Here is a 25160-nt window from a genome sequence, read left to right as displayed (position 1 = left end):
TAGTATCTACTTCATGCCTTTGGAAGAGAAAGAATTCATTAAAGAGTAAGGAAAGAATTAAAAAAACTGAGCTTTGAACAAAGGAAAGAATTCTAAAACTGAGCTTTGAACAAAGTACCACAGGAACGGCAAAGTTCCAAGCGCAGCAGAACATTTTGCTCTACACACAACAGTCAATTTCTGCAGAAAGCTATTGCAACGCGCATCCACCGCCACTGTAGGATGCAAGAGATTCAGTGCTTCCTAGGTTACAGCCTGGAGTGACCAGAGAGAGGACAACGTACTCAACAGCAGAATGGGGATAATGACAGGGCAGAAGAAGAAAGAATTTAGTTCAGACTAAAGGAAGTTGATGACAAGATAGCCAGTAAGATCTGTCACAGTCCAGTCTCATGCTAATTCGTAACAACAGTCTACAGTACAAAGCAGCACTCATTAGGGTTAAGTCAGTAAACTGCCAAGTCGCTTCCCAGAAGATACTCAGACATCAACAGCAGGGACATTAGAAGATTGAGCCTGGTGGCTCTGCAGATAACAGTGGATGCTTCCATGAGACTTACGTATTCACTGAAACTGCTATTCTGATACCACAAAAATCTTCATTTATTTATTCTTTTAAGAACAAAATGATCAAAAAGTATGTATATACTCATGATTCATCATACTTAAAGAACGACATTCACAAGGCCTTAAGTTCCTTTCTCATTAGAAAAGCTCAAGTTTAATTCTGCTTATTCACTGCGTGACAGAAGTGGTTTGTGGGATGGTGACAAACACTTACCACATGTGACAGTGCGGAGATGAGCCTTTGAAACAATTTGAATTCAGAAACATACTTCCAACTTCCACAGTGGTTTTACAGTCTGTACTACAAATGTGCTTCAGTGTTTTTACAAAAAGACAAATCAGTTTTTCAAACCCAACTTGTGGAATCCTACCATATTAACAAGAACTCAGTCCAACCAGTCCAGGAAACAGATCTGACTTTTGCAGTCAATTTTTTCATCTATTTAACACTCTAGAAAGGCTGCAAAGACTCACTGCTTAATGCCATAGATATGGTGTTTGTGGATTAAAGAAAATTAAAGTAGTAAATAAAGAAAAAACTTATACTTCCCATTGAGATTTGAAGATTTTGCTTTAAAAGCCTGAACCTTATTTAAGATATGAAAGTTCTTGTGACTCCTTTCTGGGCTTCTTTTCAAGGAAAGCACAGCAAACACTCCACAGGGTCTTTACTTAAAGGCCTCAAGTTGTCTCCTAAGACTTATTTGACATTTCCAACAGTCAAAACATCAGTTGGTGAACCAGTGATGTTGGCTTTAGTCTCCTTTTTGACCATACCTGAGGAGCAGCATGTATCAGTGTAAAAAATCAGCTGCTAGAATACTCCACAGCACCCATGATTCATTTGCTATGTGACAACAGGTAACAGTAATGGGCTTCAGAAGCTCTACAATGGTTGGCTATGGCAGCAGGGTCATGATGTAACACCCATCAGACAAGAAACATAAGCAAATTTTTCAAAACAAATTAAGTTCATTAAAATACTCAAAAATACTGAAAATTAAGGAAAAGCTTCCATAAAAGTCACCTTAAAAAAATCAAAGCATAAAAGATACTAGGAAACACTAAAAAAAAAATGTACTGATGCATTCATTTTATGAAATAAGACAGCTATTTCTATAGTAAGCTTGACATCACATTGTTCTCACTAGCAGCCGGGGAAGAAAACCACATGAATTATGTTCAAATGTGCTCTCATCCTAGTAATTTAGATAAACATTACTAGAGCAGAATAAATTTCCTAGTACTGTCATATAATGAGAAAAATGTACCTGTCAGGAGCAACATGAACCAAGCTACCACAGAAACATCAAAATAACTATCTTCTGCTTAGCTATGGTCGGATTACACAGGTTTCAGATTCTGTACCAATACTGTGAACACAAAGATGCCAGAATGCCTTTGACATTCTCGGAAATGTCAGCTCAAACGCAGACTCAGATATATCACTGCTCAAATGGGGCTCTGACTTCCTAAAACTGCTTTGGTCCCAGAAGTGTTTTTTCAAGTCCCTGCAAATCCTACTGGAGTTTCCCTATACCACTTCCCTATCACTGAGGGCTCTGGGAAACACCAAGACAAGCCGATGCCAGTAAACTGTTGTAGGATGGACTGTTCTCAGTCAGGGTGCCTCTGCAACTCCTGGTTGCAGTAGCAAGGAATAAATGAATGGAGTGAGCTGGCTTTCCTTTAGTCACTCTGCCAGAACAAGAGCTGCATGGGGTAGAGTCAGACACAGTGCAGCTTAGCCCAGAGTTTCTGGGAAAGACAGATCCAGTTGGGCTGAATCAACACTGAGCTGTACCACATGGGACATTAGTTATTTTATTCCTCTGTTACGTAGCACAAATAATGCAAAATTTAATTTAATTTCAAGTTCATACTTGCATTTAAGTCCCCCAACCAGCTCTGTGGTTTACATTTGTACATTAAATGCTTTGCATTTGTTATTACAAATAAACACAGCATTAGAACATGAAAAACCCCATACATGTAAGATAATGACTAAGCCGACAATTAAAATTAGTTATCAGACTAATACTTAGTACATGCATATGAAATTACAGATAAAACTAATTCTTAAGACTACCCCTTTCACCACTTTGTCTTTGAAGTAATCGAAAAGCAGCATACACTTGTGACACATGTAATCTTCTCCCAGTTATTCCTGTCAGCTTTCAAACAATTATTTTTCAGAATTCCTAGTCCTCATCATGGAAGGAAGAAGCTTTCTCAAACACCAGTCAAGCATAAACAGTGAAAGGAGAATGATCCAATTTTGTAAAAGAAAAGCTTCACCATATCTCAACATTCACAGATAGCTTTGGCTGCAAGGAACAGGCCATCAGTCTGGATTTAACCTATTTCTCTGAAATAAAGGCCTGCAAGGAGATTGCAAACTGAACTGATTGAAAGAACATGATATAAGAAGGGAGAGTTTTCACTACCTTGGCGTTCTCCTATAGCAACACCCCATAACTCTCAAGCTCTAGGTGCTCTAAGGGAATCTCCACTGAAGTGATAAATAGACAAGCCTGACAACTGTGGTTCCTTGGGAACTCTTGTCTTCTGCAGTTCACAGCGAGACAATGATGGGTCTAAAAACCCCACTATATTCAAGGAAGCCTGTGTGAAATACATAGAAGAAAATCCCCTCAAAAATCACCCAGGGAATCAAGAACAGCATCACTTCAGTATTAGATGGCATAGTGTTTTCTGTAACATCTTAACTCCAGCTGGTAGCTTCTCAGGGAAGAGGGGAATTCCCATTACTTCACAAATTGAAGACTTATATCCAGTAAAGCATTAGTCAATAAAGACAACACTGGTACGCCATTATGCAGGGGAGGCCAAATGACAGTAGCAAAAGGAGCCAGTTAAGAAGTACATCCTACTTTCTTCAGTATCACATTAAAGCTGGGAACTGGTAAAAAACAAATACAGACACACACCCTCCAAAAAACCCAAACCCTAAAACCAACACCAACATAAAAAACCCCAACCCAACAGCACAGTCTCAAGAACTAGGCAGTGCCAGAGTAAGACCAATATTTTTCTTCTTTCCAAACCTATATTTTCCCTAACAAAAATGTTAGGACCAGGCATGTCCCCCACACTGCTAACAACTGAAGATAACTCTGCACACACATCAAAATATGGGCTGACTTCTCCAAAAGCCTCATTTTCTCACCCTCATTTCTGAAACTATATTTATACTATCTATATGCTAAACCCAGCCTACATTAGCAGTACTACCAATTACAGTTGCAGTTCATTTATGTTCAGCATAACAGTTAAGCAACATACCTACCACTGGTAATGGGCTAGTTTTACAAGGCTGAAGACTGAAGAGATCTGTGGTCTGTTGATGAGCAAGTAAACAAGCAGACAAAGCAAAACATTAAATTACTAAAACATAAACAGCCAAAAGCACCCTGTGACAAGCATTCAAAGGAAGAGCTGGACAGACAATACAGACTGGGAACAATTGATATAAATAAGCAGCATAAGGACCTAAAGGGGTCACAGCTAAGCCTCTAGCTCTGAAGAATATTTACAGTTTGTTTAATCATGTGCCTTCTCCCTGAGAAATTCCATAATCTGTTACCATCAAAACTTTCTTCTCCCCACAGGCTTTACCATTCCCTGGCTTGTAACTTCAATGTGTGTGGAATGAGGCATTAAGTTTCACAGAGAACATATCTCGCTTTTGTTTCTGCTCAACACTAAAAAAAGGAGAAAAGAAAAAAAAAAAAAAAAAGAAAAATGCCAACTAAGTTCTCCTCCCTCTTCCTTCACAAGATGGAAAACTCTTCCTCTTTTCCCACGCCTTGGAACACGCTTCCTTGAGGTCAATGTTTGTTTTCAGCCCAATTCATACCAGGTGGAAAAAAAAGGCACCACAACTGAAACAGGAAACAGTGAGCTTTCACTGCAACAGCAGTAAACTAGAATTTCCTACCTGCTGGTCCCCCATTACCAAAGCTGCCATAACTAAAGGCACAGGAGAAGATTTCTTAAGCTTTTTAATAAATCTGCATCCCCCTAAAAAGAAAGGTCTGCTACAGATGTTATGTTTTGCCTTGCAAAAAGGCATCAGGGCTTTTTACCGGCTGTGACTTGCCCATTTAGCTGAAACAGAGATCCTGCCCAGTAAGACTCGCTGAGTGACTTCAAGCTGAAAAGCTGGAGCCTAACAAATGCTCTGAGTAAAAAGCATAGCTGTTTGTGCAGTCAAGAAACACTGCAACTGCCGTCTAGTTTGGAGTACAAATTACCTTACTGAATCATCTTTGGAACTCCAAGGTGGTGCTGTTCCTCTCAGTTATGTGACATCCTTTAGCATGCAGTTGAATTGCTATGTAATGACACGAGTTCAAGTGTTAAACATGCTGGTGTTTATTGGACATGCAATTAATTCCAATAAAAACACACTAGTTTTATCTTTCCTCACAAGTCTGATTTTGTTTTCTTATTTTTCAGAAGCAGGCTTGAACCTTGTATAGAAATACAGTACCTGTAGAGACTTTCAGTAGTTTAGAATCCCCAGTATTCAGCAGGCACAATTAGGATATTGCTAATACAGTTATGTTAGTTCCTAATTGGCAAGTAGGCACCCACAAGTTTTAATTACTATTCCCTCCCCAAAAAAACAGCCTAAAACCTTTCCAGACAAATACAAGAAAACTTTTGATAAGAACTGAATCAGTACTTCCATGCAGTGACATATGCACACGGAATATGCAAGAGGATGTAAAGGAAAAAGAAGGTATCAAATAGAAAATACATTTTTACTAACTGGAGAAAACATGCTTACAACTATTTTCACCCCTTCTTTGAGGCTGTGTCTGGAAGCTAAGGAATGTGCTAGTTATAAAGAAGCCATTTATGATGGCATTCAACAGCATTTTAAAAGCCAGAAAGAAGTAGCCTCATTAAAGATACAAACTTGTACTAAGATTTCAACTGTAATAACCCTACCTAATAACCAGCACAACATTTATGGAGAGTCAAAGGAATTTTGTGTCATAATTGTTTCTATTTGTAGCATCTGTTATTTTTTTGCCGAACAAATGTGTCCTTGACAGATCCAAATCACACACCTTCCACCAAGATTATGCCCATTCTGGTTTCAAAAAGAGACAGAACAGTGAATGCAATGTCCAAAAAAATTCTTATAACGCCAGCAGAAAGAACTGTAGAGTAACTACCCAAATGAAATCAAAGCAGCCATGGTTGGAACAAAAACAGCAAACCCAAACAACCAGTTACTCACAAGCATGATTTTAATGTTTTTCTGTCCGTTAACGTTTTTGTTAATGGTTGAACATTCAAGAGTTGGAAATAGCACTGCAAAATGCCTGAACGACAGAAACTTTACCATTTAGCTTGTTTCTGCTGAATTTTAAAAGAAGTCCTTAAACCTTCTCCACACATATTGTACACAGTTCTCTTCTACAGGAGTAACATAGGCACACATGCATTTTCCATGACCATATCATAGTAACACTCACACAGAAAATGTTTCTTTCTTTCCTCATTTTGTGCGATTAGCCTCCTCAAAAAAAGGAAAAAACTGCAATTAATCTCAAATATAACTATTTCAAATGTATTGTTTGACATACCATTAACAATTTATGGTAACTTTAATCACAGGTGTCCTCAGGCCATGCAAACCCAAAAGTGACCAGCAAAAGAAACAGCTGCCTGCTCTGCAGCCCTATATCATCATTTCATTAGAATACCCTGAGACAAAAATACTGAAGTTACTAAAAACTAAACTGAAAACACTGTTTCAATCAAAAAGTCTGAAGTTAAACCTTTTTAAATCATGAACATTTTAGAGGACATTTTTAAATCTGAAGACTTATAAAAGCCTGCATCAATCTAAGTAACAAACGTATTGGGGTACATTCAAAACAACACTGAGAACCTAAATCCCTGATATTAAAATAAGCCTTTATATACCTTTTATTGTGTTTTGTACACCAAAGCTGCAAGTCAAACTTTCAGTCTGTAGGATGCCTTTATTACACTTAGAATGTATTTACTTCCCAAATTCTTCTTTTGAAGAGCAGATAAATGTTTACCTCATATGAAGTATACACTCAATCACATACAGGTTTCTAAAGCAGCCTCTCATTGATGTGTGTACCCTGCAGGCTGTGTGTTATACAAATCATTTATGAAGCAGTCTTTCTACTATGCCAAATTTCAGCAGATAAAAAGGTGCTGAAGTCCATTGATAAAACGAATCTGGTTCAGGCAAGTTCCCTGTCAATCAAACTGCTGATAAATTTAAAACAACCCTCAACTGTCATGTCTTTAAAAGGCTGACTATTTACAATCTAGAATGTAGAAGCTGATGGGTTGTTTGGTAAACAACAGCAAACCCTCACTAATTTGCTTCTATCTGAAATATAAACAACTTTATTCAACACCCCTGGCTTCTGGATGATAGATTTACTGCCAGGTATTTCAGAAATACACAGGGATACCTTCAGATCCAACCTCAAGATCCTTATCTATAATTCTCATCTATGTGGAATAAGTGACAAAGTAATAACACTCTACTTCCTTTCTTGGGAAAGGAAGCTGTTCTAATCTGGGCTTCAAGTAAGCATTTGATACAGTGCCAATTCAAAAGAAGAGTATGTGAATTTTTAGAAGAATCCAGGCAAGACAAGAGTCTCTTTAGTTTGTTTTTACAAGGAAAAATATTGATAAAAATGAATCATCTGACTGGAGGGATTTCACAGAAGAAGTTTCTCCAAAACTTTCCACGGCAATCAGGCATTTTCCCTCATGACTTCCTATGAAAAGCTGAGAATGCTGTTATTTGATGATAAAGCTAGAAAACAATCAATGGGAGGGGAAGATGGGAATCTAACAAAGCAAGCAGACAGACTTTCAGGGTAAAAGAAATAAGACTAAACTTAAAAAATGCCAAGTAACACTGCGTACTAGAAGCCAGCACTGAAGGAAGCACATATGCCATATTATCCCAAATTAAGTGGCAACTCATAAGTGTTTACAGTAGCCACCAAGGGACTAGACACAGGATATTTACTGATAAACAGCCTGTACTCAGTAGTGTGTCCACCATGCTGGGAAGTTTCTAAAGATGAGAAAATATAAATTCTCAGCAGCCAACAGGAGAGAAAGCTATTTTTCTTCCTTCTCCTTAATTAAAATAACAGGCTGTCAGTTTAATTTGCTGATGGATTGTATGGTCTTATTTTTCTTCATGGTCAGATATTAATAAAAGTGATTCAACTTGAAATTTCTCTCTTAGGACAGAAACATTCATATTCTACTTTATCTATTGCTTGGCACTGCATAAGTGCCCTTTAGCACAGAAAACATATTAGTAGCCTTTACATTATATTTTCACAGAAAACATGAATCATTTTTACGTTACTGTTTTTGGTTGTGATAGTCCGTTTTTACTTGAAGATACTTTTGCTGTATCCAAAGAACACTAGCAAACAGTAAAATAATCTTAGCTTCTTTCAGAAAAAGAATCAATGTTTTCTCTAGCCATGGAAGCAATCTGTTCCTTTTTAAAGACTATCATCAAGCATTTAAGTCTAACACTTTCATTCTAAGCACCATCAGCCTATACTTTCTCTGACTCTCTTATGATTAAAAGGGGCCTGAAAGGCTTCTTTTTATTTTAAGCCATAATTTAAGTGCCTTGAACTAACTCCTTTTTTAACCTCATTTAGAGAGCTAGTAGATGGTCAACAAATCCAAAACCAGTACCTTATTATTTAACAAACACTAGTGCAGAATGACTTAAACCATCCTAGATCAAGCACTGCTCTGCAGCAATGGTGTTAACTGCTGACAGGCACTGTGGTTTACTTAGTTCACTGTCAAGTATCTGATAGCAGAAGATGTCATGCTTAACTATCAAGGTTTATACAGTGCTTATTTTCTTTGATAAAGAAACCTGAATTTAATTACTTCAACTGAAATGTCTGGTTTTGTCTTTAAAGCAATACTAACATTTTGATGACTGTTTCCACAAAGTTTGATTTCTAAGCACTGTTCCCTACTTTGGAACATTCCTAGACAAATTTGTGTTTCTGCTACCAAGTAGCTTTTCCTACTACTTGGTTCCCAGTTAAACCAACAGATGTCTGATACAAGCTGCACAGCAGCATTATCACATTGTTAGGCTTCAAGTTTCATTGACAGAATAGGCCCAGAACTGAAGGCAACTTAGAGGCACTGCCCAGAGGTGTCAAGCTGGAACATCTGCCTCTTTTTGCCCTGCCACATGGGTAACTTGGCATCTTCACAGGCTGGAAAGACAACTGGGGAACACAGGATCTTAAATCACTCCATTGCAAGCATCTGAGGCCCGTGTGCAGGCAACCTGACTGCGAAAAAGAAAACCAACTAAAAGCCAAACCCCACCACCACCAAACAACAACCAGTTTGACTGCACAAACCCCAGAAGTTACACAAAACTGGCTAGGCTTTTTTACTCTGAGGATCTAAACAAAAGCACTATTTAGGCAGAAGTCGAGAAGAGAGAGGACCTTCAAGCAGCAGTTTGCTTGCCCTGTGTCTGTGGAACCCATCCACTAGATGTCAGTGTCCTCTTGGGCAGAGGAAAACCTTCTTGGATCCCAACAAAAAGGCGGCAGATTATAGTCCTTGGTTAATCAGGTCCCCTGTAAAGGAGGAAATTCTTATAAACCATCCCCTGGGCATCACCTGGGCTACAACAGAAGCAGGCAGCAACAATAATATTTGTGGTTACCAGACACAGCACATAAATATAGCAGAGACACAAAGTTTAGTCAGTAAGGTAAGAGGCTAAAGACTGAGAGCCCTTTCATGCAGCCTTAGTGACTGAAAGTACAGCACATTAGTCAACAGATCTTAAGACACGCTGAAAATGGGTGACAAAAAGGCTGAAAGATAAAGGTATTTCTGTTTCCTAAAATACCACAAAAAACCACTTTTGGACAAAAAAAAAATACTAGACACAAGAATGGGCTCTACCTTTACCAATCAGGCTTAAACAGGCTTAGACTCAGAAGCAATAGAATAAATTATTATAGCACAGTGTGATATCCCCTGTGATAGGTATAAAAACACCACACCCTAAGTAAAGGATAGAGCAGAAGTCAAAGTTCAGGCACATTAAGTGCCTGTGGCAGGAAGAAATGGGTAGGTGCTTCTAGCCACCTGCATGAAAGCCAGGTATCAGATAAATCATAAATTTAGAGTATATCAGATAGAAGGGACGTAAACCAATCATCTTATCCATCAGCCTGACCATTTCAGGGACGCCCAAATTTGAGTCTAAAAGGAGAATGCTGATACAAAATTAATCTTAAACTTGACAGCAGGACCACATGCTCAGAATCTAATCCTACCCCTACAAATTATGGAGGACTGATGGGCAAGGGCATGCCAGAGGGGAAGCAGCATCATACATTAACAAAAGCAAACAGATAAAGAGAAGGAGAGGAAAAAAAAAAAAAATCAAGCTAAGATTCTGCAATATATTTTAACACACCCAGGATTGTGCAAGACCTCTAGTATGAAGAAAGCAATCAGGATGGTGGTAGCATGCACAAGAAATGGGGTAGTTCTTATGGAAGAGATTAGGAAGGGTATGAAGCTGAAAAATAAGAAATCAAGAGTTTCAGAGGGGTACAAAGTACAGGTTTCTTTCTTTTTAAAGATATCCAATCAATTTCCCAGAGAACTCTCCCTCAATCCCCCAGCAAGAAAAACACTTTGAAGCAGACCTGAGCAAGTGCAAGACCTGGCTAAAGACAGAGCTCCAGAAGAAACAACTGTAGTTACTGCATACTTATAGCAGGTATCCTTGCCAGTCAGAAAAAGGCTAAAAAAGAAAATATAAATTCACCACAACTCTTCCCCTTGGAAATAAGAACTTTAAAGAAAAAAAGAAAAAAGAAAAAAGAGGAAGCTCAGTGAAAGGAAACTATACAGAGCTAAAAAAGGTAAAACATTTCCAAGCAGCAGAAGGCTTGTTTAAGGGCACCTGCCCCTATCTTTTATCTTAGATTGGATATAAGGAGGAAGTTCTTTCCTGTTAGGGTGGTGAGGCACTGGAATCGGTTGCCCAGGGAGGTTGTGAGTGCTCCATCCCTGGCAGTGTTCAAGGCCAGGTTGGATGAAGCCTTGGGTAGGATGGTTTAGTGTGAGGTGTCCCTGCCCATGGCAGGGGGGTTGGAACTAGATGATCTTGAGGTCCTTTCCAACCCTAACTATTCTATGATTCTATGATTCTATGATCCTGACTGTCCACATGCAGAGACAGCTCCTGGTGTCCTGTGAGCACCAGCCTCATACACACAGTCCAGGAGCTTCTACACAGAACCTGCCACCAAGAGAAGCTGGGATGACGGCTGCTTCATTTCTTACCTTCTTTCTCTCAGTATCCACCAGTCAGAATAAATTATTAGAGTAGCTGTACATCTAACAACAGCATTTTTTTATATATTCTGAAGAAAGCAAAGTATCATACAATTCTGAAATTTAGCTACTTCTTTTCCTCCCCCATTACCTATTGCACCATGCACAGCAGATGGTACTGCGCTGCCTGGAAAGGATAAAAAATAATCTCATTCATGTTATTGCTTTGTCCCAGACACCACAATTACAGTTATAATCACTTTAACTGTTCATTATTTTATAACAAAGTTATTTTTAAGGGACTGTCTGTCTTCTACCCAACTCCCCAAGTCTCAGACAGTTTTACCTTTTTGCTCTTCTGCTGCAAATCCAAAGTAATCTCAAAAAAACTACCCTCCACATGGAAATGACTCCAGGTTTTTCTTACCATATGTACATATGCTCTACAAGAATACTGTGCTTGCTGGTCCATCTCTTTGAGGCAACATGAACAAGGAGTCCTTTAACAGCAACACAGGCAATAAGGGAGCAGCCTGGCCAAATTCCAACTCTGGCAATGTTTCCTGTAGGTCTGATCACCACTGTATCTTCATCCACCATGTTCACATTATTGGTTGGTCAAATGCAGGTGTACTCAGCACCAACATAACCTATCTGTAGATTCACCTACTCATCTTTCTCCTAGTTATGAATACACACATTGTACCATGTGTGGCAGATTCTAATTTTAACACCACTAAAAAACAGAACTAAAAATGTCTATAACATTTGGAAATCCTTCCCAGGCAGCCTAGGACAAACTCATTCATATTCTTCCTTTACCCCTGAACACCAGAGTTAAAATTATTAATATTCAACTAATTTACTATGTTCAAGTAACAAGCCCATGACCTCACCATACAAGTAGCCTTTACAAAGCAACACTTCTTTAGAGGTATATTAATAATTATTAAATCAGAATTCAGTATTTAGATACCATCAAAACCCTGTGGATTTGGGGGATTGATGGAAGTCACAAGTTTCTTATTTTAAGAAATCAGCAAAAAAATGGTAAAGCAGCAAAAGCTGATTCTAGACCTTCCTGTCTTCTAGGGAAAGACAAGTAGCCACTGTGGATACAACTCTATGGCATACCTCAGATTTTAAAGTCTCCTTCTAACTATAACCTTAAGTGCATAAACTGCTATTCATCTGCTTCAATCTACAGAAGCTAACAAATGGAATACAGGAAAACAGTTTTTGACGATATACATGATAAGATGTGGATAGAGGGTTTTTTTCAGTTTGGTATGCGCGATGTTGCTTCATCAATGCAAGACTGTTCAACTTCTGGTACAATGAACCATCACTAGGACAGTTTCGTACTCACCCCTACAGATAAACGGCACAGGTTTTACGGTACTGAAGGGCAATAGTAACTATCAGTGATACAGCTATTTATATACTGAGGTTTTACATACAAATCACTTAGGCACTGCACAAGTTTAACAGTATTCCATTTGCTTTCATCTTATTTTCTAAGCCACTAATCTCCTTTATTGCATTCCTTCTCATATCAGAGCAGTGTCTGTATAGTAACCTGCTACTGACACTGGCTGCAGCCCACGCTTGCCCATCTAGGAACAGGAAAGTTGCTCAACACTAAATGAAGTATTTCTCTTTTCTCTGGTCACAGATACATTTTCAAAGAATTCTGAGAAAACACTACAGCTGTGGTCAGTTCACATCCTAATTCTGGAAAATCGGAAATCATTTCAGCAAAGCCACAGAACGAACAAAGTGACTGGGTGAGACTAGCTGCAGACACAAGCAGGGAGGCAGCTGCTGGATTAGCACCACAAAGCCCAATGCCTGCAGAGACCAGAGCCAGGCCTTGTTTGACTGTAAAATACTGGTGACAGCTCCTGGCACAGGCAGAACTTCTTCCACATTTTTACTGCCTCCTTCAGCTCAGTACACTGCTCAACATACATACTCACAGAGATGCTAACCTGCGCACAAATAAGCCATTAAGACCTTCCCATTTTAGCTCACTAAAATGCAATGTGATCTCCACAAAGAAGCTCCTGAATAGCTTCCTCCTAACTTTTACTCTTCACTGCTTCCTTCTCCAACGAGTTGTTTTTTTACCTCCCTCATGACAAATTAAACTCCATAGCATTTTACTGAGTACTGAACTTAGAGATCTAAAATTGGAGAATTGACACTTACACTTTTGGATACTGGAAATGTAAGTTCGTGAAACTTGAGTGACGGCTCTTCAGAATGACAAAATAAGTAGATGAAATACAGGAAATTAGGAAAGTTGCATTACCAAAGTTACTTCCCCAGATCTATCAAAGCCACTCTTGGGAAAGGCTAGATAACAAAGAATGGACTCTAAAATTTGTACAAAGTAAAATAAGAAATGCTAAAAGCAAGAAGCGTTTTTTTTTTTTTTTTTATACAACTGGGAAAGCGAGTGAGACTCCTCAGCACTGAACAACTTGAAAGAAACAGGTTGCACTACTGCTAACAGCCATGAAAACTATGTGGCTGGCTTTTCAGTGTGGAAAAAGATACATCTTTAGTCAGAAAAATAACCCCGAACTTCTAAATTCCTGCAGATGTGTAAGACTGCCTATTGAAGTATTTCTAGCTAGGAAATAGGCAAGATATTGCATGCAGTTTGGACTGGTGAGAAACGATGACCCTTTCCAGATAACTGAACTCCCCACACTTACTAAACGGAGAACTATTTAAGTACACCATAAGTAGGACACAAACCAAGTTTCTCAGTCTTATTTTCCTTTGATGGAAGTGGCAGCATTCCAAACAAAATAAATAGCTTTAAAAGATCTCAATTTATTTTCAACACATCAGTTAAGTTTAACCTCAAACCCAATGTCTGCTGCAGTTTGACTTTAAGGCAGAGTAGTATTTTTCTAAAGCAATGCCCTCTTTAATCGTTGCATTGTGCCTTCCCTTAAAGGCTACCTTCTTCTCATTCCCAGTTGCTTGCATTGTGCATCAGTATTCCACTGGGTAACCAGAACAGCTATTAATGCTAATAAGCCCAGACAGGAATACACATTTGTTCTAAAGAGACAGTAACTGCATGACAAGTGATAGGATCTCATCATTGCTAAATCCTGACTTTAAAATGCAAGATACAGACATACATACTCTACAGCCAAAGTGAATTAATTCACAGGAGCAGTGAAGTATCACAATGTCTTATCAGGATGCAAGTGGTTCTTACAGATGTGAGAAGAATCAAGTACACTGCTTACTAGAAGACTGCATCATGATCCCAGTGCAAGCTGCACTGCTATTCTCTCTCAATATTGACTGCATTGAGGCTGCCAGGCCTCAGCATTTATTTCAAGATACTCAAATTAGGCTTTAGTCTCCAGCAATCTCTGTAACAACCAAGCTTAGACAACAGTTCAATACTACAGTTACTCTTTTGAGGGATCCATAAGCAATATTACCTGATCCAGTACAATCCCTGAAATACTCATCATGAGAACTGAACAAACCATAACATGAAAATTCATATGGAACAGTCTGTATGTTTCCAAAGAACCATTCCTAAAGAGAATCAAGAAAGCCAGCCCCTAGACTTAGAGAGAAAATAGCATGCTATATTCAAAACGGTTTTGAGAAACCCTTTCAATCCCTGCAGTGGCTTTTAAACAGTTTGGTTAAGCCTCGATGTCCTGCTTCCCAGGCTTCTTGCTCTGCTGTGCAGACCTAACACACTTCTAAGATTTTTCTTATTAAAAAGTGTTGATTATCAGAGCTAGGTAACATTTGCAAACTTGACTTTCTCTTTAAAAGAATAATAAAGCCAACAAAATGTGTAGCTAAGCTATTCTGTTCTGAATTTAAGATCAGACTTAAACAGACCAGGTAGTTCTACTTTGATCATTGAATTAAAACAAAACCCAGCAAAAACCCCACCCATATACCCTCTTTTTTATTACAACCCAACAACTGATCTATCACTCAATGGCTGCACAGCTTAAAAGGGTACCAAACTACTCCATGGACAATCATTTGCCTTCAGTTCATTAAAACCATAACAACCTGCATAAAGCTCATGGCTGCTCTGAAGAGCTTCCAGTTTAAAAGCAAGGCAAAGTTCAAGATACTTAACTTATGCACATGGTTTTCCACTCATCATGCAATGGGGTCTGTCTTCCAAAACCAGTAATAACCAATGGTTTAAAAATGTAAGGAAATCACTCTAGCAGTACAGGGATAAGGTGGCACAAGCACAGAAGTAAATGGGAGGGAATAAAGAATAACAACACAAGAAAACCCACACCACAACAGAAAAAGCATGAGGAGCAAGATGAACAACCATCCAAGATTGATCAAAGTTGGTATGTGTTGAATCAAAGAAAATCATGTTGCAATTTACAAAGATCTGACAGAAGTACTATGCCCAGCGGAAAACTACACACTTTGCAGTGATGATTCCATTACTAGCTGATATAAATGCAGAATTCCTAAAGGGTACCTTGTTTATACAATGTCCAGAAGCTAGATCAAACAAGTTGAAGACAAACCAAAAACCAGCATGAATGCAAAAGGAAGCCCACACAAGCATTTCTTCTACCTTCTGTAAAAATCCGTCCTCCATGGCATTTCAGATACCCTTAAAATTCACAACATGCTTCGCATAATTAAAGTTCCCAGCTTTCTTCTGGAGGTTTTCCCAAGCCTAATCTATAAATTAAAAGGTTTTATATAACTAACTTTCCACACAACATGACAATCATGTACCTATCAAGCTAACTTACCACAGGAAGGAGAAAAGGTTGTGACCTCTACCCGAACAAATCTTCAGTTCAAGCATATAAGGCTAGTAAGCTACATTCCCTATAAACAGAACACTTCACATTCTCAGTTGTTACCAGCAAAAGCTAAATTCCAATACCACACTAGAATCTATTACTAGGAAAGAAAAAGAAACAAAACCACAAAACAAAATAAAACACAAAAACACCCCCACATCTTACAAGTAAAGATTATCTGCTGTGTTATTATCATTTATCTTAAGACTCATTCGCAAGGAACATCACCTGAAAATCTACACCACCTGTACATGCTTTGGGAAACTCCTGACTTCAGGATCAAGTTCTAGAGGTTTAAAAGTGGTAAATAATACTACAGCCCCATAAAACCCAAGCCCCAACACACCCTACAAGATCATTCATCTGACTAAAATGACTGTCATTTCTAGTTAAAAGGTACTGTCTGTCCAGAAGTATATCAGTTCACTATTTAACTATATCCATGCATTGAATACCCTTTTTACTGCACTGCTACTTTCCTCACTTCTAAACACATCCTGGCCTGATATATACTTCATACATCTGGAAGTTATCTTCATCCATCAGAGCTAGAAATATCATCAATGAGGTTTTTATATCCACATACTTTCTTCACTGGATGATCATATTGCCTCTCTTTACCAGACATGGAATATTTTTTCTATGAATACAGGAAGGGAAGCCTATTATGTATGCTATAAGACTGTACAAACAGGATGCTGGCTTCATTGTCACACAATCACCAATTTAAACAGTCCTAATGCTTTTTCTAATGCTAGTGCCAGAAAGATATGTTGCTATAGCTTTACACCTCAAATGCTATGGTGTTTGACAATGTATATGTTACCAAATGTAAGCTCTCATCCAGGCCACTCCATATTAGAATTAGTTACGGAATTAGCTAAGCATTTTAGAAGCAAATATTATTTTCCTTTAGGAAGTCACAGTTTACACATGGATTTATGGCAACAGCTTGCTGACTTTTTTTTTTTCTATGGTAATGGTCTCTCAATTTGTTTATTAATAGGCTACAGATTTCTGTGATTTGCAGGTTTCTCTGCCAGAGTTTCATGGAGTTAAGTTTCTACCTGTTCTTTTCAGAACAACAAAAATAGGAAGTTGACATCCTAAATGATTTGCAGGCTGCATTTGCGCTGCAAGAAAAACTGAAGTTCAAATTTTATCTTCTTAATCAAAACATGAAGAAAATATCTGGCACCAGCTGAAGCAACTGAAGCAATATTAACACAGAGCATCAGGACAATTCCCATAGCAGCTCTGTGGAACAGTCTTTGGAAACGTTCTTCTGTTTATGAAGAAAGTATAAAAAGGTTGTAATTGATTTGTGAGTGACCACATGGCTTAACATCCAGCTTAATGACAACTTATTTCAGGACATTCAGTTTGAAACCCAGACGCATACGCAAAGCTTTAAGTGCAAAGCTCCCATGTTCCAGTCTCATAGCAATAAACTGTTGAAGGAAGAAACCTAAGTTACATTTCTCCCTTCTGGACCAAAAAAAAAAAAAATATCTATAAAAAGCCACATTTCTTCACTGAAATAAATTCCAGTCAGTGCCTGAAGTATGTTCCAAGATCCTTCCACCTACCTAAAATTCAGTCATTTTTCTCCATTAACATTTACATATAGCTCCCTATATGTCCATTAACATTTATACACAGCTATTTTTAAGCAACCTCACAGGAAATGAGTTAAAATTAGTTTTTACATTTTAATTTGGTCATAATAAAAATCAGCACAGCTTTGTGCGGCCACATAAACTACTAAAAATGGAAGTCTTAGAAGCAACTGTCAAACACCTAAGAGCTCTCTGGGGAGACTCACAACATCTAAGACTATTTCCTCCCTTTAGCACTTTGTGCAATAGGGGTGCTGCCACATAGCCAATGTATAATGAATTAATTTCTGCAGGAATTCCAAGGTTTTTGAAGCAGTTAAACTAACCTACATATGCCCTTCCCTCCAGCACAGTGTTTCATTTTCCAGCTATATTTTGAGATAAATCATTCCCTTGAGTACTCCTACTGGACAACCATATTCTTTTCAATTAACAATTACCTATTTGCTAAATATATTAGCATCTACAACAGGGAGTAAGTAACTAGTGATGAAAGCATAGCTTCCAGTTGTAATTCTGCTTCCTATGCAAGAAGGCAAAGATTCAAGTAGAAAATAAAGGAAGAATTAAGACTTGTTTTCTACATGTGGAAAACCATTAAAATAATAAAGCCATGCACTGCAAAAATGCAGGACATAATATTTTTACCACAGAGCCATCCTCATGATCTGTTTTACCCACTCAGAGATCAGCTAGTCATCAACTTACAAACCCAACCTATCAACAGTTTGACTGCAGTGCACTATTCATTTGACTTGGTTCGGTGTTTTTCTGCTTTTTATGTTAACTAATTTCTGGTTTGTGCAGTAAGACTGTGCAAATGCTGGCCAATTAATCCAATAAGAAAACCTGTTTAAGTAGAAAACTACACCCAGTATGTGCTACCAGAACACTGAGTGCCTTGAGAAAACAAGACACTGTTCTTCTAAGGGTTATGCATTGGAGAGTCAAATACAGTCACATAAGAAGTGAAACATTTAGTACAGAGTGGAACACCATTCAGGCTTCCCAAGAGCTGTGCAGTTCCCATGGCAATCAGCCATTTCAACTTGATGCATAATCTACACTGGCAAATCCCTTGAACACTTAAAGACAAGAAACCCATGTAAGCACCCTTTGAATTAGGAACCCAGTAGTTCAAAAACAGCTTGTGTCCTCTAAGAACTATCAGAGGAATGAAAATGATACCATAGTAACATAAATGAAAGACAACATCTATTTAATCTAAAATGGAAAATTATATGAGAATTCTGGACCAAAAGCCCCCTGAAACTCTCAAATGTGGTGAGTAGCTGGGAATCATGCTATTGGTCTCTGAAGGCCAGCCAAAACCTGCATGAAGCAGAAACTTGTCAAAACAGCTGCTGACATCCAGCTCAGCAGAAGAAATGGATTTCTCAACCACGATATTGACCCTACAGTAGCTATAAAAGATATCAACAACTGCAGAGGTGCTAACTGTTCAAGCTCAATAAAAGCAGGAAGATGATACAATGCCACTCATATACCATATTCTTTTATTAGCCTCTCATTGATTGTCTTTTATTAGCTGTCCAGAAGAGAAAGTCTTGGCCTCTTGTTCCCACAGCAGCTCAGCTGCACAGCTGAAAGGTGGTCATCTCTCTCTTCAGAAGCAAAGAAAGAACTGCTCTCAGTCTCACTGATTCACGTAGAAGCTGTTCTTCCTGTGATCAGAGAGTACAAAACATCTGTGTGTTTTCAGATGAAAAACAAAAAGCAGATGTCATCCACATGAGACAGTAAGAGTGACAGGACAGACAAACACAGTGAGATGCCTTTGTTCCAGAGGACACCACTGTACTCTGACTTTAGAAGAGCAAACAAAGCCATCAACTCCTTACAAGACTACGCAAGGAAGTTCATGCAAAAGTTTTAAATTGACAAGTCCAGTATCATAACTAAGTAAGATTCAAGTACGTTTAAAGCAATATGGGTTTAACAAAGTTAACTTCCCCTTAGAGACTAATGATATCCAACCCATGACTTTCTACACCAAACCTCATAGCTACTATCGTACAATTAAAACTTATATGCTTCAGTAATGTTTAAGAATCAAGGCCTGGTTTCTGACATATAAAAAAATAAGAGCATAGCCCTTCCTCTAAAGGGGAGGAATTATATATCCTAAGTTATATGGACATGCTTATAAACATTTAACAACTGGGTTAGGATTTCTGCAAATAGCAGCAAATTAAAAATTGAACAAGCCAACTGATCCATACAGCACTTACAGCTTTCAGTCTACTAATGTAGTTGCCCTTGGCACATTCCTAACACAAGGCAATTAATTTTTTTTATTGAACTAAGGGATCTCAGAAGTAAAATAAATTAAACAAAAAATTAGCTGATCAGAAGCATCATGGTAGGATTTCCTGCAAAATTACTGCTGCTTCCTTCTAGAAATCTGAATGAATGAAACATGTATCTTTATTTGCTTTTGTTCCTAATGATACATCTGGCCCGTGAGGCAACATCATTCTTAGCTTCAGTCCTCTTATAACAGCTAGGTCTTCTCCCCCACTGAAGTAGCTGGCTACATCAGCTTGCTACTTTTTACAGCTGATAATTCAATTCTTCTTGACTTTTCTTTCACAAGACACTTCCATTAGAGCAAAACTGCCTTTAAGTCTTTCCATAAATTGATTACCACTAATAAAATTACCTTTTAAAGAAATTAAAAGTATCACTTTGTAAAAGGATAGATAGGAGGAAAAATTAGGTCAACCAAACTAGGTCATCCATTTATACCTCTATTTATCTGGTACCTTTTGGGAAACTAATTTATCTTTTTAGCTGTGTAAGAATTTTTTTATTCTGAAGCTGATGGCAAATAATAGCTAGAACAAGGCCAGAGATATAGGCAGTAACTCTCCCATGCAAACCTAGCAGTGACTGAAACATCCTGACATCAGTATCAAAAGATACTTTGAAACAATGGTTCCCAACCCAGAACAATGATCATGAAGTCTGTCAGGCCTCACTGTTTTTCTCCCCTTACAACTCTTTCCTTACTTGCTGTTGCACTCTCAGCTTCCCTAGTAAATCTACTACCTTTGTACTTGTATTGTCTAACAGCACTAGGTCTGAACAGTTTTGTCTTCCAAAGATGTAGAGAGACTTGAGGCAGCGCTCTAACAACACAGCTGCTCTCTGGGTCTCCTAGATCTGGATCAGAAGCTCCACAGCCGTACCAGAGCACTCTCCTTCCACGAACACATTGTGACTGTTCAATTTGAACAAATAATTCATAAGTTAAGTTTATATTGGCAAGGTTTATTGCCAGATGAAGCAGGAAAACAAAGAGCTTAATCTCCCTGCAACATTCACAAGCTAGTTAACAGAAATAGAAATGCATATCCATGCTTCATTTACAGCAAATATACAGAGCTGAGTTATCCGAGCCTGCACTGGCAAAACTGTAGCAATTGTGGAGTACAACAGGCTGAGGAAAACACCAGGATGGAAATGCCACACTTCCTAACAGCACAAAGAGATTCTGCTCTACCCAATTAACTTATGCTTTACTCAGTTCCGTATCTGACTTTTAACACTAATGCCTCTCCCTAAATGAGGGTTGTTTTGTAACACTGAGGAAAAAAAGGCCATCTAGCTTCTGATTTCAGTTTGACAAATGTGCACTCAAGATAACTACTTACAGTGTTGAGAAAAGGTGAAACTAACACATACATTACTGTTTTCCATATTTCCTGTGTGCTAGGCATATTACAGTAGAACTGCGGCAGTACACAAATCTCAAACAGTCACAGTGAAGAAAATCAAATAGGATTTGTTTCTTACATATCAATGGCTTAACATGAATTTAAAAGTCTCAGGCATTTGTTCACCTACTATTAACAAATGCATGCACATTAGATAAGCAGACATTCAGACTAACCTTTCCCTGCTTCCAGAGCTGATAATTTCTATTCACAACATCAAGGAAAAATACCCTGACTTACTGCAGTTTTGAGGTAAATTATAAGCACACCAAAACAAGAAATTTGTACCATTCAAATCAGTCACACATCTATGCAGAGAAGTATATAGACATACATCCAGATATATACATATGTATGTATACGCACATATCTCTGGATGTATATAGACCTACAGAACTACAGATTAAGGGCTAGGGTGGAACAACTATGGTCTCAAGAGACACATTTATATGTAGGTATTTATGTATCCATCTGTATATAACTATATACAGCAAAAGGCACTGTAGGACTGAGATCAGAATAAAAGCAAAGTATGTATTTGACACGCTATCTAAATCATTAGGAGTATATGTAGTATGTCATGAGGTGCAAGGTCAAGATTACTGTTTGCTCCTCCTGAACAATTCTGTAATATTCAGCAAAACCAACAGAATCACAGAATCCCAAGGGTTGGAAGGGACCTCAAAAGATCATCTAGTCCAACCCCCCTGCAAGAGCAGGGTAACCTACAGTACATCACACAGGAACTTGTCCAGGCGGGCCTTGAATATCTCCAGTGTAGGAGACTCCACAACCCCCCTGGGCAACCTGTTCCAGTGCTCTGTCACTCTTACAGTAAAGAAGTTCTTCCTGATGTTAACATGGAACTTCCTATGCTCTAGTTTACACCCATTGCCCCTTGTCCTATCACTGGATATCACTGAAAAAAGCCTAGCTCCATCATCCTGACACCTACCCTTCACATATTTGTAAACATTGATGAGGTCAACGCAACCCTCTACTCCATAAGAAACAGTAGACTTAAACATTGCTGTCTTTGGAGGCTGAGCAAACAGAACTTATAACCATGCAAGCTATTCGACACAACCCAGAGCACTGCCTGACTTGTTTTAGTTTCCTTTGCCCAAAAGAGCTACCGCAATTTCAGGCAGAGCTTGCAAGTTGTTATACCCCAGGGTCACTACAGCAGCTTTGTGGTTGTATTCAGTTGCCTCTATGAAAATTCAGAATGGCATCTTTGAAACAACAGGAACAGCACTCATTTCCTTAGAAGGGGACAAAAAAGCTGAATATTTGAACTGAATGGCTGTTCAAAGTTGTGGATGACATTTAAAGAACATTATTTCAGAAAAATTTCAGAAGCTTCTGAAGTGAAGGGTTACCAAAATTGCTATTCAGTCATATTGCTCCAGCCAGACGTAGTATATGTAAATGAAGCTTTATGAATGGCCTGGATGACTATCACTGCTCACAATGAAGTCATCTGTTGGTGCGTGTCCCTCCCATCAAATCAACAGCATCTAGCTAAAACGCAACTAATGGAAATAAAACTGCAAAAATATATTAACACTCAAATTAAAGCATAATATGAAATATGAGTAGCAACAGACTGATTTTTTACCCTAAAATTATAAAAAGGCTCAAATCAGTCACTAAAGTGACAGCTGTCTGACCCATTAAAGCATCTCTAAGAGCAGAGCTCCTTATAACAGGTCAGCTGTACAACATCCTTACAGGTCATTTTCTCCAAGGTAATCATCACACTTAAGGAAGAGAAGTGCTCAGAATCCCCAATTTATAAGAATATCATGCACATACATGATAAAGCATAAGCTGAGAGTTCATGTTGCAAAATACATATTACAAGAATGAAACATAAGTAAATGCTAGAAGACAATTTCCAAAACTGTCTTATACAGTTTTTTTTTAAACTTAAAAAATAATAACCCAGAGGTATTATAATCTTACCTTTCCTTACTGTTTTCAGATTGAACACTTGCCTCATAAATTTGAAAAACACCCTCTCAGATACTCAAGACTCATTATTTGAATCAGAAAAGTTTACAGACATGCCCACTAATATACAAATGAGCTTTTAAGTAGGGTGTTTCCCACAGGCTATGGTTGACTATGGTACTTGTGATATATTTAATGTTATTTCAGAATATACAGGAGTTAGAAGAAAAATCAATGTCACAATTGCCATTAGCACATGGACTTTCACTCATGGATCTCAGTAGCCTTGATCAGTGGTTTAGAATAGTCCAGACTGCCATTTAATTTCTAGTAGTGTTATGCATTTTAGAAAAGATACACTCTCCTGATTAAAGAACCCAAATGAACAACAAAAAAACACAGGGAAGGCAAGTTTTATAACATTTTATAACATCTGGTGTAGCACTGCTTATGATCAGCTTAGCTTTTATCCTTAGACTCCAAGCACATTCCCCCTTCCCTTTTCTTAAATAGGATTTTCACAAAACAAGGAGGTAGAATTACTTAAAAAAAAATTGAGAATAAAACCATCAGGAGGTTAAAAAAGCATAGAAACTACCTTTTCACCTGTTTCAAGCCAATGATCCATTCAAACCAGCCTTCATACTTTAAAAAAACAGCACATGGAGTTCTTTACTATCTCCAAACCTAAGAGTTCCAGCATAGATGGACTGAAAAGAACACAGATACACAATATTCAGTTGAGTTGGTTACCAGTGTCCTCTTGAATGACACGTGTAACAAGATCTGACAAAATCATTGCAAAGTTGTTAAAAATCAGGATTTAGACTGATGATCTAAGACATCATGTCATCTAAGATAAATGATAAAGGATCATTTGATACCACTACCTCCAGACAAGAGCTGAGGGTCCCCTACACAGTACCTACTGTGAAAACCACAAACACTTTCAGCTATTCTGTGTTCCATGACAACAGATTAGCCAAAGATATGACTCAAAAGGTTAAGCAAGAATGTCATATACCACAAAACATTTGAACTACAGCATCTGATTTTTTAACATAAAGCTTTACACCATCCTATTTCAGTTCTCCTATAACAATGACAATGTACATCAGACAAACAATAAAGAGTATAGCAATGCTTTTGATGAGGCTGTTGCACAAGAAAATAAAAATGTGTTGGTTGTAGATAAATTACATGAAAAAAACAGAAAAAATATTCAAAGTCTTTCTAGAATCTAGAATATAGAAAAACTGTTTTCTTTGCCTCCATATAGAGCTTTGACTTCCAACCCTTTTTTGATGTATGACACATGCTCACTATAGAAAATCAGAATCTAGACCATGCTGGTTGCATTCATACAACATGAAACACCCAGAGGAAGCAATCTATACTTACTTCCTTTAGCCCAAATAGCAATGTCAGCAGAAAACAAGGGAAAAGTATACTCTTGGGCATACTGCAACCATACTAGTAAAATCCTAACCAACATTATTTTAAGAAGAAGCCCACTTGCCCCTGTATCCATACATACACGCTCACTTGCAGAACACACAGACAAGCCTAGACCGCTTTCAAACTCTCCGCTTCATTTAAACCCAATTGTGCATGCCCATAGTTCTGAAGTGATCTACTAATAAGTCCTGCTTACTTTCCAGTGCAAACTAATTTAAATTAAATACATTTGATTTCCAGTAACAAACTTGCTATTGGTGCCTAGATTATACCATTTATCTTGTAAGTGGCAGCAGGGAGGGTGAATAATCAACTTTCCAGCTTCCAAGCAGAACACATTTTCAGGCATGTCAATGGCATTATTAAATAGCAGTCTTAGTCATCATACTGTGGGCTTTCAATAGCATCCAGCCAAACTAATCAGTCTACCTGCATGTAACTGGAGCCTCTCTACCCCCTCTCCCAGTGCTCTCTGGCACCTGCCTATCAAGTGCAGTTTAGTTCATTCACTAAGGTCTAAATATAATTCCATAAGCCTATTACTCAACACATTCAAAGGCAATAAAGAT

At 38.1% G+C, this 25160-nt stretch overlaps 1 protein-coding gene across 4 annotated transcripts in view; it reads right to left on the bottom strand.

Annotated features, from left to right (window-relative positions):
* PTPN12 (protein tyrosine phosphatase non-receptor type 12) overlaps positions 1 to 25160 on the bottom strand; it is a 73050-nt gene that overhangs the window by 44119 nt on the left and 3771 nt on the right. The window contains exon 2 of one of the 4 annotated variants that reach the window (XM_065666831.1): positions 23732 to 23843. The exons of the other annotated variants lie outside the window; for them this stretch is intronic. Within the exon in view, the coding sequence (XP_065522903.1) occupies positions 23732 to 23761 (30 nt within the window). The 5' untranslated portion in view covers positions 23762 to 23843. The remainder of the gene's footprint in view (positions 1 to 23731; positions 23844 to 25160) is intronic. 4 annotated transcript variants of the gene reach the window in all.

Source organism: Lathamus discolor, chromosome 1 (assembly GCF_037157495.1).
Source record: "Lathamus discolor isolate bLatDis1 chromosome 1, bLatDis1.hap1, whole genome shotgun sequence".
Lineage (NCBI taxonomy): Eukaryota > Metazoa > Chordata > Aves > Psittaciformes > Psittacidae > Lathamus > Lathamus discolor.
This window is presented reverse-complemented; position numbering and strand designations above follow the sequence as displayed.